This window comes from Oncorhynchus kisutch, linkage group LG15, assembly GCF_002021735.2.
Source record: "Oncorhynchus kisutch isolate 150728-3 linkage group LG15, Okis_V2, whole genome shotgun sequence".
Lineage (NCBI taxonomy): Eukaryota > Metazoa > Chordata > Actinopteri > Salmoniformes > Salmonidae > Oncorhynchus > Oncorhynchus kisutch.
In genome coordinates, this window is record NC_034188.2 from 92155173 (window position 1) to 92171942 (window position 16770).

Sequence of the window (16770 nt, forward strand, 5' to 3'; positions counted from 1 at the left end):
ATACCATAACACATCCTAGCTGAGTCAGTCTCCATACCATAACACATCCTAGCTGATCACTGAGTCAGTCTCCATACCATAACACATCCTAGCTGAGTCAGTCTCCATACCATAACACATCCTAGCTGAGTCAGTCTCCATGCCATAACACATCCTAGCTGAGTCAGTCTCCATACCATAACACATCCTAGCTGAGTCAGTCTCCATACCATAACACATCCTAGCTGAGTCAGTGTCCATACCATAACACATCCTAGCTGAGTCAGTCTCATTGCCATAACACATCCTAGCTGAGTCAGTCTCCATACCATCACATTTATATTTCTTCTCAAAAGGCTCAACTGATTATTACTTTCTCTCTTCATTGCCTGGATCGTGTGTAATGATTTCACTTATCATTCAGAACATTGGTGGTTTAGTTCCCTCCCTGCTGGCTGTTCTCGTTAATGATGTAGACTCCCCTCCCTGCTGGCTGTTCTCGTTAATGATGTAGACTCCCCTCCCTGCTGGCTGTTCAGGTTAATGATGTAGACTCCTCTCCCTGCTGGCTGTTCAGGTTAATGATGTAGACTCCCCTCCCTGCTGGCTGTTCTCGTTAATGATGTAGACTCCTCTCCCTGCTGGCTGTTCTCGTTAATGATGTAGACTCCCCTCCCTGCTGGCTGTTCAGGTTAATGATGTAGACTCTTCTCCCTGCTGGCTGTTCAGGTTAATGATGTAGACTCCTCTCCCTGCTGGCTGTTCAGGTTAATGATGTAGACTCCTCTCCCTGCTGGCTGTTCAGGTTAATGATGTAGACTCCTCTCCCTGCTGGCTGTTCAGGTTAATGATGTAGACTCCTCTCCCTGCTGGCTGTTCAGGTTAATGATGTAGACTCCTCTCCCTGCTGGCTGTTCAGGTTAATGATGTAGACTCCTCTCCCTGCTGGCTGTTCTCATTAATGATGTAGACTCCTCTCCCTGCTGGCTGTTCTCATTAATGATGTAGACTCCTCTCCCTGCTGGCTGTTCAGGTTAATGATGTAGACTCCTCTCCCTGCTGGCTGTTCTCATTAATGATGTAGACTCCTCTCCCTGCTGGCTGTTCAGGTTAATGATGTAGACTCCTCTCCCTGCTGGCTGTTCAGGTTAATGATGTAGACTCCTCTCCCTGCTGGCTGTTCAGGTTAATGATGTAGACTCCTCTCCCTGCTGGCTGTTCAGGTTAATGATGTAGACTCCTCTCCCTGCTGGCTGTTCATGTTAATGATCTGGATTATATTTCTATGGGTAGTTCAATTGGGTGGTGGGGGGGTGGTGGGGGGGTGGTTTATAATATAGCTAGCAGGCTGAATTTGGTGGGGGGTGGTTTATACTATAGCTAGCAGGCTGAATTGGGTGGGGGGGGGGTTATACTATAGCTAGCAGGCTGAATTGGGTGGGGGGGGTGTTATACTACAGCTAGTAGTTGTATTAGTAGTGTAGCTGGACGTTGGGTGGGGGGGGGGGTTATACTACAGCTAGTAGTTGTATTAGTAGTTAGCCGCTGGTGTTCTTCGTCCCTAAATGTAGAACTATAGTGACCTGGCCACGAGACGAAGAACACCAGCCCTGATGCATTTTAACCACCTGATGTAATGACAAACCTCCCCAAAATCTGAGTCTACACACACACACACACACACACACACACACACGCACACAGGCACACACACACACACACACACACACACACACACACACACACACACACACACACGCACGCACGCACGCACGCACCCCACCATCCCACCACCCCAAGTAAACACGTCTGGAAACCTCACCCTGAGAATCTGGCTTTCCAATCAAGAACAAGCAGACAGTGGCTCTGTCACAAATGCCGCCCTATTCCCTATGAAGTGCTCTTTTTTTTCTTTTTTTTTGTTGGCCCAGGGCCCATAGGGCTCTTGAAGGGCTCAAAAGGAGGGCACTATTGGGAATAGGTTATCATCTGGGACAGAGCCCATGTTTAATTAAACACTGATGAGAAAATATATTTAATTTCAAGTGCAATTAATTATTGAGGGCTGTAATTTGAAACTCCGTCTGGAGCCACTAATGAACCCAATTATACCCCTCTGACAGATGCTTTGACTTGTAACGTGGTTTTGCTCCTACCCGACCCCAGCCCGGCACAGCTCTGTGAGGTCAGGGTGTTGGTGGGGGGTGTGAGGAGTAGGGGGAGGTCAGGGTGTTGGTGGGGGGTGTGAGGAGTAGGGGGAGGTCAGGGTGTTGGTGGGGGGTGTGAGGAGCAGGGGGAGGTCAGGGTGTTGGTGGGGGGTGTGAGGAGTAGGGGGAGGTCAGGGTGTTGGTGGGGGGTGTGGGGAGTAGGGGGAGGTCAGGGTGTTGGTGGGGGGTGTGAGGAGTAGGGGGAGGTCAGGGTGTTGGTGGGGGGTGTGAGGAGTAGGGGGAGGTCAGGGTGTTGGTGGGGGGTGTGGGGAGTAGGGGGAGGTCAGGGTGTTGGTGGGGGGTGTGAGGAGTAGGGGGAGGTCAGGGTGTTGGTGGGGGGTGTGAGGAGTAGGGGGAGGTCAGGGTGTTGGTGGGGTTGTGGGGAGTAGGGGGAGGTCAGGGTGTTGGTGGGGGGTGTGAGGAGTAGGGGGAGGTCAGGGTGTTGGTGGGGGGTGTGAGGAGTAGGGGGAGGTCAGGGTGTTGGTGGGGGGTGTGGGGAGTAGGGGGAGTAGGGGGAGGTCAGGGTGTTGGTGGGGGGTGTGGGGAGTAGGGGGAGGTCAGGGTGTTGGTGGGTGGTGTGAGGAGTAGGGGAAGGTGGGGAGGTCTGGTGTGGGGAGTAGGGGTAGGTGGGGAGGTGTGGTGTGGGGAGTAGGTGGGTAGGTCTGGTGGGGGGAGTAGGGGTAGGTGAGGTGGTGTGGGGTGGGGTGGGGAGTAGGGGTAGGTGGGGAGGTCTGGTCTGGGGAGTAGGGGTAGGTGGGGAGGTGTGGGGAGGTGTGGGGAGTAGGGGTAGGTGGGGAGGTATGGGGAGTAGGGGTAGGTGGGGAGGTATGGGGAGTAGGGGTAGGTGGGGAGGTCACAACCCCTCCTAGGTGATCCTTTGCTCTGTCTGTGGTTATGTTTCAGCAGGACCCGTAGTCCACTCTTTATCCATCTCAGGGCTCCCAGCGGGAGGCCTGTGGGATATCTGTGTTTTTTCTGCCAATATTGACATTATTTCACTGTGTTTAGGAGTGGCTGATGGATTTAGTGTGGAGCTTTAGATATGTGGACATTTGTTCCTTATAGAAGTCCATCACTGGCCGTAACCCATATAGCCTGAAGTCTTCGAGGGTCCATCAGTAGCCTATACCCTCAGAATTGTCTCTCTGTGTCCCAAAATAACACCCTAGTCACTATGTCGTGCAGTGCAGCCTTATGGGCCCCAGTCAAAGGTAGTGCACTGTGTAGGGGATAGCGTGTTGTCTGTAGCCTTTACCCTCTCTCTCTGACAGGAGGTGACAGATCATGTTGGCTGGCTGGTATAGCAGAGAACTGACAGGTACTTCTGAGCCTCACAGTCCCATTGACAAATGATTCGGGACTGTTGATATAGTGACCCTGTATTCTCCCTGAAACCGCTCTTTTATTGTTGCTTTTTATCTTTGAAAATATCAACCAGCTTTCAGAGATTACTAGGAGAGAGACAACTTGCCAGCTCAAGCAGAGTCATCAAAACACACAGTAGGATTTAGGAGACGAACAAAAACCCCTAGACACGTTGACCTACAGAGATGATGTAGTCTTTCCTCTAGACACGTTGACCTACAGAGATGATGTAGTCTTTCCCCTAGACACGTTGACCTACAGAGATGATGTAGTCTTTCCTCTAGACACGTTGACCTACAGAGATGATGTAGTCTTTCCTCTAGACACGTTGACCTACAGAGATGATGTAGTCTTTCCCCTAGACACGTTGACCTACAGAGATGATGTAGTCTTTCCTCTAGACACGTTGACCTACAGAGATGATGTAGTCTTTCCTCTAGACACGTTGACCTACAGAGATGATGTAGTCTTTCCTCTAGACAAGTTGACCTACAGAGATGATGTAGTCTTTCCTCTAGACACGTTGACCTACAGAGATGATGTAGTCTTTCCTCTAGACACGTTGACCTACAGAGATGATGTAGTCTTTACCTTTCTTCTAGACACGTTGACCTACAGAGATGATGTAGTCTTTACCTTTCCCCTAGATACGTTGACCTACAGAGATGATGTAGTCTTTCCTCTAGACACGTTGACCTACAGAGATGATGTAGTCTTTCCTCTAGACAAGTTGACCTACAGAGATGATGTAGTCTTTCCTCTAGACACGTTGACCTACAGTGATGATGTAGTCTTTCCTCTAGACACATTGACCTACAGAGATGATGTAGTCTTTCCTCTAGACACGTTGACCTACAGAGATGATGTAGTCTTTCCTCTAGACAAGTTGACCTACAGAGATGATGTAGTCTTTCCTCTAGACACGTTGACCTACAGTGATGATGTAGTCTTTCCTCTAGACACATTGACCTACAGAGATGATGTAGTCTTTCCTCTAGACACGTTGACCTACAGATATGGAATCATGTAGTAAGCAAAAAAGTGTTAAACAAATCAAAATATATTTTATATTTGAGATTCTTCAAAGTTGCCACCGTTTGCCTTGATGACAGCTTTGCACACTCTTGGTATTCTCTCAACCAGCTTCATTAGGTAGTCACCTGGAATGCATTTCAATTAGCTTTTTTTAAAGTACATTTGTAGAATTTATTTCCTTCTTAATGCGTTAGAGACAATCAGTTGTGTTGTGACTAGGTAGGGGTGGTTTCAGAAGGTAAAATACATGTAGGTCAGTCAATCCGGAAAATGTCATGTACTTTGAACGTTTCTTCAAGTGCAGTCACAAAAGCCGTCAAGCGCTATGATGAAACTGGCTCTCATGAGGACCGCCACAGGAAAGGAAGACCCATAGTTACCTCTGCTGCAGAGGATCATTTCATTTGAGTTACCAGCATCAGAAATTTCAGCTCAAATAAATGCTTCACAGAGTTCAAGTAACCGACACATCTCAACATCAACAGTTCAGAGGAGAACTGGTAACTTCGACCTTCATGGTCGAATTGCTGCAAAGAAACCACTACTAAAGGACATCAATAAGAAGAAGAGACTTGCTTTGGCCAAGAAACACGAGCAATGGACTTTAGACTGGTGGAAATCTGTCCTTTGGTCTGATGATTCCACATTTGAGATGTTGGGTTCCAACCGCCGTGTCTTTGTGAGACAGAGTAGATGAACAGATGATCTCAGCATATGTGGTTGCTACTGTGAAGCATGGAGGAGGAGGTGTTATGATGTGGGGGTGCTTTGCTGGTGATACTGTCAGTGATTAATTTAGAATTCAAGGCACACTTAACCAGCATGGCTACCACAGCATTCTGCAGTAATACGCCATCCCATCTGGTTTGCACTTAGTGGGACTATCAAAATCTACAATGGAATGGTTCAAAAATAAACATATCCAGGTGTTAGAATGGCCAAGTCAAAGTCCAGACCTGAATCCAATCGAGAATCTGTGGAAAGAACTGAAAACTGCTGTTCACAAATGCTCTCCATCCAACCTCACTGAGCTCGAGCTGTTTTGTAAGGAGGAATGGGAAAAATGTCAGTCTCTCGATGTGCAAAACTGATAGAGACATACCCCAAGTGACTTACAGCTGTAATCGCAGCAAAAGGTGGCGCTACAAAGTATTAACTTAAGGGGGCTGAATAATTTTGCACGCCCAATTTTTCAGTTTTTGATTTGTTAAAAAAGTTTGAAATATCCAATAAATGTCGTTCCACTTCATGATTGTGTCCCACTTGTTGTTGATTCTTCACAAAAAAAAACAGTTTTATATCTTTATGTTTGAAGCCTGAAATGTGGCAAAAGGTCGCAAAGTTCAAGGGGGCCGAATACTTTCGCAAGGCACTGTAGGAAGAGCCTTGACTAGAATACAGTACATACATATGAAAGGAGTAAAGCAGTAAACATGATTAAAGTGACCAGTGTTCCATGTTTAGTATATAGGGCAGCAGCCTCTAAGGTGCAGGGTTGAGTAACAGGGTGTGATGCGGCACGTGACAGTGACTAAGTTCGGGGTAGGGTATTGGGTTGAGGCCGGCTAGCGATGGCTATTTAACAGTCTGATGGCCTTGAGATAGAAGCTGTTTTTCAGTCTCTCGGTCCCAGCTTTGATGTACCTGTACTGACCTCGCCTTCTGGATGATAGCGGGGTGAACAGGCAGTGGCTCGGGTCGTTGTTGTCCTTGATGATCTTTTTGGCCTTCTTTGGAGATGAGCCTGTCTGCCTGTAGGCCTGTTTACTCAGTAGTCGTTAAGAGATGAGCCTGTCTGTCTGTTGGCCTGTTTAATCAGTAGTCGTTAGGAGATGAGCCTGTCTGTCTATAGGCCTGTTTAATCAGTAGTCGTTAGGAGATGAGCCTGTCTGTCTGTTGGTTGGCCTGTTTCATTTCTCTCATTCCATTCCAATTGGAAGTCTTCTGCTTTCTCCATGAGAGTGTGAACTTTGCCATAGCTAGCTGGGGAAGTAAACATTATTAACATAAATCTCTCATCAGACCATAAATGTAAGCAATAAAACACCCATCCCTCCGTCCATCTGTCCCTCTATCCCTCCACCCCCTTGTTCCTCTGTCCCTCCGTCCCTCTATCCCAAAGTCCATCCGTCCCCTCGTCCATGCCTGCTCCACTACTGGCTGTGAAATTGACTGTCACTGGAGGACAGATTGCTGGGGTTGGTCTGACGTTCTGTTGTTCTGTCTCCGACCGTTGGTCTGATGTTGTGTTGCTCCGTCTCCGACCATTCGTCTGACGTTGTGTTGTTCCGTCTCCGACCGTTGGTCTGACGTTGTGTTGTTCCGTCTCCGACTGTTGGTCTGACGTTGTGTTGCTCCGTCTCCGACCGTTGGTCTGACGTTGTGTTGTTCCGTCTCCGACCGTTGGTCTGACGTTGTGTTGTTCCGTCTCCGACCGTTGGTCTGACGTTCTGTTGTTCCGTCTCCGACCGTTGGTCTGACGTTCTGTTGTTCCGTCTCCGACCATTGGTCTGACGTTCTGTTGTTCCGTCTCCGACCGTTGGTCTGACGTTGTGTTGTTCCGTCTCCGACCGTTGGTCTGACGTTGTGTTGTTCCGTCTCCGACCGTTGGTCTGACGTTGTGTTGTTCCGTCTCCGACCGTTGGTCTGACGTTGTGTTGCTCCGTCTCCGACCGTTGGTCCGACGTTGTGTTGCTCCGTCTCCGACCGTTGGTCTGGCGTTCTGAAAATACCTGGCAGAGCATCAAAGAGCACCAGGCACCAGGCGATGGTGGTGGTACCAGGCACCAGGTACCAGGCAATGGTGGTGGTACCAGGTGATGGTGGTGGTACCAGGCGATGGTGGTGGTACCAGGCGAAGGTGGTGGTACCAGGCACCAGGTTATGGTGGTGGTATCAGGCGATGGTGGTGGTACCAGACACCAGGTGATGGTGGTGGTTCCAGACACCAGGTGATGGTGGTGGTACCAGACACCAGGCGATGGTGGTGGTTCCAGACACCAGGCGATGGTGGTGGTACCAGACACCAGGTGATGGTGGTGGTACCAGACACCAGGCGATGGTGGTGGTACCAGACACCAGGCGATGGTGGTGGTACCAGACACCAGGCGATGGTGGTGGTACCAGGCACCAGGCGATGGTGGTGGTACCAGGCACCAGGCGATGGTGGTGGTACCAGGCACCATGCGATGGTGGTGGTTCCAGACACCAGGCGATGGTGGTGGTACCAGACACCAGGCAATGGTGGTGGTTCCAGACACCAGGCGATGGTGGTGGTACCAGACACCAGGCGATGGTGGTGGTACCAGGCACCAGGCACCAGGCGATGGTGGTGGTACCAGGCGATGGTGGTGGTACCAGGCACCAGGTATCAGGCGATGGTGGTGGTACCAGGCACCAGGTACCAGGCGATGGTGGTGGTACCAGGCGATGGTGGTGGTACCAGGCGATGGTGGTGGTACCAGGCACCAGGCAATGGTGGTGGTACCAGGTGATGGTGGTGGTACCAGGCACCAGGCGATAGTAGTGGTACCAGGCACCAGGCGATGGTGGTGGTACCAGGCACCAGGCGATGGTGGTGGTACCAGGCACCAGACACCAGGTGATGGTGGTGGTACCAGACACCATCGCCTGGTGCCTTGTCTCCATCCAGCCATCCATCCCATGTCCCAACTTTCTCCATCCAGCCCCGTCCCAATTGTCCCCATCCACCCCCTGTCCCAACTGTCTCCATCCAGCCCCTGTCCCAACTGTCTCCATCCATCCCCTGTCCCAACTGTCTCCATCCATCCCCTGTCCCAACTGTCTCCATCCATCCAGCCCAGCTCTGTTATCTGTGATATGCACCGAGAAGGTTTCAGCCAGGACACATAGGGACACAGCGCCTTGTGAACTCAACTGTTGTTCTGTTACAGCGTCTTTCCTTCCTGTGTTCTGTTTCTCAGTGGTGAGGGAGGGATGGGGAGCTTCTTCGAATCGTGCTCAAAGTGACGCCAGGTTGAAGTTAGTTGGAGTAACAAGGTTGTCCTAATGAGAGGCCTGTGTTCTAGCGAGGACCACTGACATGTCGGGAGTTGCCGCGCGACGACACAGGTGGGGAGGATGCCGTTTTGTACCGAGGCGCATGTTGTGCCCTCCTTGGCAGGAGGCTGGGATGGGACTCGCCTCGTACCAATTAAGGAGCCGAAAGAAGAAGGAGAGGAGATATATATATATATATATCTATCAAGAGCAAGAGACAGAGAGGAGAGCTCTAACCTACTCCGAGGAGGGATATACCCACTACTGTCTGTGCTCTGCTAGTGGTCCAGTATCCTTACGCCTCTCCCCTTTGGTTCTTAGTAGTCCTCTCCAACAACTACACTTCAATAGATGGCCAAAGATAAAGGAACCGTTTTATCATGCCAGGCTTCATGCTGCTCCTTCTCAAATTATAGCTGCTGTAATATCCATATGGAAAAGTGAAACTTTCCCCAAGCTATGCTGAAAATCAGTGGGATACAAAACAGAAAAACAAAGCAGCATTGCCTTGAGGAACGTGTGTCCTAGCTAGCTCACTAGTCTGTCTGTTCATCCTTCCGTGAGTGTCCTGGTCTGTCTGCCTGTCTGTTCATCATCAGAGTGTGTCCTGGTCTGCCTGTCTGTTCATCATCAGAGAGTGTCCTGGTCTGTCTGCCTTTCTGTTCATCATCAGAGTGTGTCCTGGTCTGTCTGCCTGTTCATCATCAGAGAGTGTCCTGGTCTGTCTGTCTGTTCATCATCAGAGAGTGTCATGTGGACGGACGGTGAATATTAGCATATGGCTAATTAATCCCTTTTAGACACTTGAGTGAGTGCTGGATGTGGCAGCCTTCCTTCGCTTCACTCATTATGCTCCTAATAGCTTTTACAGCTCTCACCCAGGAACATAACCTCTCACCCAGGAACAGAACCTCTCACCCAGGGTCAGAACCTCTCACCCAGGAACAGAACCTCTCACCCAGGAACAGAACCTTTCACCCAGGAACAGAACCTCTCACCCAGGAACAGAACCTCTCACCCAGGAACAGAACCTCTCACCCAGGGTCAGAACCTCTCACCCAGGAACAGAACCTCTCACCCAGGAACAGAACCTCTCACCCAGGAACAGAACCTCTCACCCAGGAACATAACCTCTCACCCAGGAACATAACCTCTCACCCAGGGTCAGAACCTCTCACCCAGGAACAGAACCTCTCACCCAGGGTCAGAACCTCTCACCCAGGAACAGAACCTGTCACCCAGGAACAGAACCTCTCACCCAGGGTCAGAACCTGTCACCCATGGTCAGAACCTCTCACCCAGGGTCAGAACCTCTCACCCAGGGTCAGAACCTGTCACCCAGGAACAGAACCTCTCACCCAGGGTCAGAACCTGTCACCCATGGTCAGAACCTCTCACCCAGGGTCAGAACCTGTCACACATGGACAGAATCTCTCTCACAGAGACAGAACCTGTCACCCATGTACAGAATCTCTCTCACAGAGACAGAACCTGTCACCCATGTACAGAATCTCTCTCACAGAGACAGAACCTGTCACCCATGTACAGAATCTCTCTCACAGAGACAGAACCTGTCACCCATGTACAGAATCTCTCTCACAGAGACAGAACCTGTCACCCATGTACAGAATCTCTCTCACAGAGACAGAACCTGTCACCATATGTCCTGTTACTTTTAAAACACCACTTCCTTTATATTTTACAGTAAAGATTTAAGGAAATATTTTGCCTTAAGAAAGCAAGAAGAACTGTTCTGCCACCTTGACGCTGGGACAGATATATATATAGCAGGACCTGATCCCAGATCTGTTTGTGCTGTCTAGCCAACTCCTATGGTCAATGGTGTCAATAAGACTAGCCTGGTCCCAGATCTGTTTGTGCTGTCTAACCAACTCCGATGGTCAATGGTGTCAATAAGACTAGCCTGGTCCCAGATCTGTTTGTGCTGTCTAGCCAACTCCTATGGTCAATGGTGTCAATAAGACTAGCCTGGTCCCAGATCTGTTTGTGCTGTCTAGCCAACTCCGATGGTCAATGGTGTCAATAAGACTAGCCTGGTCCCAGATCTGTTTGTGCTGTCTAGCCAACTCCGATGGTCAATGGTGTCAATAAGAGTAGCCTGGTCCCAGATCTGTTTGTGCTGTCTAACCAACTCCGATGGTCAATGGTGTCAATAAGAGTAGCCTGGTCCCAGATCTGTTTGTGCTGTCTAACCAACTCCGATGGTCAATGGTGTCAATAAGACTAGCCTGGTCCCAGATCTGTTTGTGCTATCTAGCCAACTCCTATGGTCAATAGTGTAAATAAGACTAGCCTGGTCCCAGATCTGTTTGTGCTATCTAGCCAACTCCTATGGTCAATAGTGTAAATAAGACTAGCCTGGTCCCAGATCTGTTTGTGCTGTCTAACCAACTCCGATGGTCAATGGTGTCAATAAGACTAGCCTGGTCCCAGATCTGTTTGTGCTGTCTAGCCAACTCCTATGGTCAATGGTGTCAATAAGACTAGCCTGGTCCCAGATCTGTTTGTGCTGTCTAGCCAACTCCGATGGTCAATGGTGTCAATAAGACTAGCCTGGTCCCAGATCTGTTTGTGCTGTCTAGCCAACTCCGATGGTCAATGGTGTCAATAAGACTAGCCTGGTCCCAGATCTGTTTGTGCTGTCTAGCCAACTCCGATGGTCAATGGTGTCAATAAGACTAGCCTGGTCCCAGATCTGTTTGTGCTGTCTAGCCAACTCCTATGGTCAATGGTGTCAATAAGACTAGCCTGGTCCCAGATATGTTTGTGCTGTCTAGCCAACTCCTATGGTCAATGGTGTCAATAAGACTAGCCTGGTCCCAGATCTGTTTGTGCTGTCTAGCCAACTCCTATGGTCAATGGTGTCAATAAGAGTAGCCTGGTCCCAGATCTGTTTGTGCTGTCTAACCAACTCCGATGGTCAATGGTGTCAATAAGACTAGCCTGGTCCCAGATCTGTTTGTGCTGTCTAGCCAACTCCGATGGTCAATGGTGTCAATAAGACTAGCCTGGTCCCAGATCTGTTTGTGCTATCTAGCCAACTCCGATGGTCAATGGTGTCAATAAGACTAGCCTGGTCTCAGATCTGTTTGTGCTGTCTAGCCAACTCCTATGGTCAATGGTGTCAATAAGACTAGCCTGGTCCCAGATCTGTTTGTGCTGTCTAGCCAACTCCTATGGTCAATGGTGTCAATAAGACTAGCCTGGTCCCAGATCTGTTTGTGCTGTCTAACCAACTCCTATGGTCAATGGTGTCAATAAGACTAGCCTGGTCCCAGATCTGTTTGTGCTGTCTAGCCAACTCCTATGGTCAATGGTGTCAATAAGACTAGCCTGGTCCCAGATCTGTTTGTGCTGTCTAGCCAACTCCTATGGTCAATGGTGTCAATAAGACTAGCCTGGTCCCAGATCTGTTTGTGCTGTCTAGCCAACTCCTATGGTCAATGGTGTCAATAAGACTAGCCTGGTCCCAGATCTGTTTGTGCTGTCTAGCCAACTCCTATGCTCAATGGTGTCAATAAGACTAGCCTGGTCCCAGATCTGTTTGTGCTGTCTAGCCAACTCCTATGGTCAATGGTGTCAATAAGACTAGCCTGGTCCCAGATCTGTTTGTGCTGTCTAGCCAACTCCTATGGTCAATGGTGTCAATAAGACTAGCCTGGTCCCAGATCTGTTTGTGCTGTCTAACCAACTCCGATGGTCAATGGTGTCAATAAGACTAGCCTGGTCCCAGATCTGTTTGTGCTGTCTAACCAACTCCGATGGTCAATGTCGTGGATCTGGGACCAAACCAGATCTGGGACCAGCCTAGGATGGAGGAATCAGCCAGGGTATTGGTCTCTCTTCTCGATCTGTATTAACAGAAGAGGTTACCACGGTGATGAGAGAGGATGATGTTTATTTATGAATGTATTCATCTCAACTAGGCCAGATTACATCTGGAATCAGACACATAATGGGTTTTAGCTGCTCGTTTGGATGGATGGATGGATAAATGGATGGATCTATAAATTGATGGATAAATGGATGTATGGATCATTTAATTAATCTATTTTAACACACACACACACCGTGTCACTACCACAGGTTGTTTAGTGACCTTCCTGAGCGGACATCATAACAGTGTGATTTTGTCATAAATTGGTGTGTGTGTGTCTCAATGGGCACCATACCTTCCATACCCTCCCCAATTCAACCAGTTCCTCTCCTCTCCTCTCCTCTCCTCTCCTCTCCTCTCCTCTCCTCTCCTCTCCTCTCCTCTCCTCTCCTCTCCTCTCCTCTCCTCTCCTCTCCTCTCCTCTCCTCTCCTCTCCTCTCCTCTCCTCTCCTCTCCTCTCCTCTCCTCTCCTCTCCTCTCCTCTCCTCTCCTCTCCTGGTCTTCCTGCTGCCTGGGTCATTCCATACCCTCCCCATTTTGTCCTCTTCTCCTCCTCTCTTCTGTTCTTCCTGCTGACTGGGTCGTTCCACGCCCTCCCCATTCAACCAGTTCCTCTCCTCTTCTCCTCTCTTCTCTTCTTCCTGCTGACTTGGGTCGTTCCACGCCCTCCCCATTCAACCAGTTCCTTTTCTCTCCTCTCCTCCTCCTCCTCCTCTGTTCTTCCTGCTGACTGGGTTCTTCTCTTGTATCTCTACCTCAGCGTTGTATGAATTAGTAAGGTAATGGTGATGAGAAGAATAGCAGGGTCCTGGGGGGAACGAGCCGAGAGCTAGACCAAGGCTGTGTTCTGTTTGGGCACGTCAGGGTGTGTGTGTGGGGGGTCAAATCACACCCTATACCCTACGTAGTGAAGTACTTTTGATAAGGAATCGGGTGTTATTTAGGCCGTGACAGATCTGTCCTCAGGGTTTATGACGTCTGGTTTCACTCTCCTGTTAGATGTTACCTGATCAGCATTTCTGACCGAATGGCAACATTAACCATTAAACTACTGTATTGTTTTACACTGTGACCTTTGATCTGGTTATGTTGGCGTGTCATTCATATAGAGAGATGTCAGCTCGAGAGGTCACCAAGTCAACATTCACACAGTCGTTGCAATATTATTAAAGAAAGATTCAGGACGGCAGCTTAGTTCCCGTCTAAGGTGAATTGCATTGTGGGTTTCAGAAGACAAGCTTCTAAAGTGAATTGCATTGTGGGTTTCAGAAGACAAGCTTCTAAAGTGAATTGCATTGTGGGTTTCAGAAGACAAGCTTCTAAAGTGAATTGCATTGTGGGTTTCAGAAGACAAGCTTCTAAAGTGAATTGCATTGTGGGTTTCAGAAGACAAGCTTCTAAAGTGAATTGCATTGTGGGTTTCAGAAGACAAGCTTCTAAAGTGAATTGCATTGTGGGTTTCAGAAGACAAGCTTCTAAAGTGAATTGCATTGTGGGTTTCAGAAGACAAGCTTCTAAAGTGAATTGCATTGTGGGTTTCAGAAGACAAGCTTCTAAAGTGAATCTCTTTTTAGTATTGTTCTGTAACGCCATGGGTTTCTACAGTGTCTAGCCTATAGGCTACGAACATCAGTACCCTTCAAAATCAACAACGGTCCATGCTTAGTTATCTCATGTTGGGCAATCGCTTGATTAGACCAACCAAAACTATTTTCACATCTGAAGAAATATCTTTAACATGTAGATGAACCCAAAAAAGGGGAAACTTCAGGACGTTTAGGGCAACGGACTGACAGTACCTTAACAACCCTCGGACTGACAGTGCTTTGTGTGGTCCTGTTGTTGCTCAGTACCTTAACAACCCTCGGACTGACAGTGCTTTGTGTGGTCCTGTTATAGCTCAGTACCTTAACAACCCTCGGACTGACAGTGCTTTGTGTGGTCCTGTAGCTTAGTATCTTAACAACCCTCGGACGGACAGTGCTTTGTGTGGTCCTGTTGTAGCTCAGTACCTTAACAACAGTTATTGCCTAGTCATATCATGTTGAGGTTCATTCTCTATGTCTGTTCTGTTGAAGCCATGCACCTGTTCGGTCTGAACTGGCACCTACAGCCCATGCAGGGACAGATGTCCCAGCTGTCGGAGGACAACACCAGCGGTCTGCCCCTACCTACCGACCTCAGCCTGCCACCCCTGGGCAACACTGGCCTGGAGCTGCCCGACCGCAGGGCCAAGAACGACGGTAAGGAGATGAGCTTACTTACACGTACATCTCACCTCATTTGCTCACATTGTATATAGACGTATTTTTCTACTGTATTATTGACTGTATGTTTGTTTTACTCCATGTGTAACTCTGTGTTGTTGTATCTGTCGAACTGCTTTGCTTTATCTTGGCCAGGTCGCAATTGTAAATGAGAACTTGTTCTCAACTAGCCTACCTGGTTAAATAAAGGTGTTCTCAACTAGCCTACCTGGTTAAATAAAGGTGTTCTCAACTAGCCTACCTGGTTAAATAAAGGTGTTCACAACTAGCCTACCTGGTTAAATAAAGGGGAAATAAATAAATATTTTTTTTTAGCTGGTATAACAGACACATGGGTATTCAGTGCCTAAGGAAAGTATTCAGACCCCTTGACTTGTTCCACATTTTGTTTTGTTATGTTAAAGCCTTATTCTAGAATTTCTAAAATAGTTTTTCCCCTCATCAATCTACACACAATACCCCATAATGACATCACAATACCCCACAATGACATCACAATACCCCATAATGACATCACAATACCCCATAATGACTAAGCAAAAACGTATAAAAAAAAAAAAAAGTTTGGTAATGAAAATAAGTAAATATCACATTTACATAAGTATTCAGACCCTTTACTCAGTACTTTGTTGAAGCATATTTGGCAGCGATTACAGCATTGAGTCTTCTTGGGTATGACGCTACAAGCTTGGCACACCTGTATTTGGGGAGTTTCTCCCATTCTTCTCTGCAGATCCTCTCAGGCTCTGTCAGGTTGATGGGGAGTATTGCTGCACAGCTATTTTCAGATCTCTCCAGAGATATTCGATCGGGTTCAAGTCCGGGCTCTGGCTGGGCCACTCAAGGACATTCAGAGACTTGTCCCAAAGGCACTCCTGTGTTGCCTTGGCTGTGTGCTTAGGGTCGTTGTCCTGTTGGATGTTGAACCTTCGTCCCAGTCTGAGTTCCTAAACGTTCTGGAGCAGGTTTTCATCAAGGATCTCTCTGTACTTTTCTCTGTTCATCTTTCCCTCAATCCTGACTAGTCTCCCAGTCCATGCCGCTGAAAAACATCCCCACAGCATGATGCTGCCACCACCATGCTTCACCGTAGGGATGATGCCAGGTTTCCTCCAGACGTGATGCTTGGCATTCAGGCCAAAGAGTTCAACCTTGGTTTCATCAGACCAGAGAATCTTGTTTCTAATGGTCAGAGTCCTTTAACTCAAAGCAGACTGTTATGTGTCTTTTACCGAGGAGTGTCTTCCGTCTGGCCACTCTACCATTAAGTCCTGATTGGTGGAGTGCTGCAGAGATGGTATTCCTTCTGGAAGGTTTTCCCATCCCCACAGACGAGCTCTGTCAGAGTGACCATCAAGTTCTTGGTCACCTCCCTGACCAAGGTCCTTCTCCCCCGATTGCTCAGTTTGTCCAGGCAGCCAGCTCTAGGAAGCGTCTCGGTGGTTCCAGACTTCTTCCATTTAAGATTAATAGAGGCCACTGTGGTCTTGGTGACCTTCAATGCTGAAGAAATGTTTTGGTACCCTTCCCCAGATCTGTGCCTCGACACATCCTGTCACTGCTGAAGAAATGTTTTGGTACCCTTCCCCAGATCTGTGCCTCGACACAATCCTGTCACTGTACACAAGGAAAAATAAGACATTTTGAAAGTTGAAGTTGAAATTAGAAGTTACAATTCACGTTAAATGTTTGATCTGACTTGAGTCCAATTTGATTCATTTTCAAAATGCCATGATTGATCATAAAGAATGTCAATGCTTTTCCAAAACTTCCAAGTTGCTAAGTGGCATTTCGGGAAAACAACCAAGTCCACATTGTCCCAGCTGTCCCTGTGGTATGTAGACAGACAGAAGGATCTTCAATGTAATCCAATGGAAGACACTGTACGTGGGGAGGGAGAGGAGGAGAGGAGAGGAGAGGAGAGGAGAGGAGAGGAGAGGAGAGGAGAGGAGAGGAGAGGAGAGGAGAGGAGAGGAGAGGAGAGGAGAGGAGAGGAGAG

At 48.4% G+C, this 16770-nt stretch overlaps 1 protein-coding gene across 1 annotated transcript in view; it reads left to right on the forward strand.

Moving 5' to 3' along the window:
- The window catches only part of tenm4 (teneurin transmembrane protein 4), a 598174-nt gene that overhangs the window by 282954 nt on the left and 298450 nt on the right, over positions 1 to 16770 (forward strand). Inside the window, 1 exon segment of the mRNA XM_031791303.1 lies at positions 14583 to 14747. Coding sequence (XP_031647163.1) covers positions 14583 to 14747 — 165 coding nt within the window.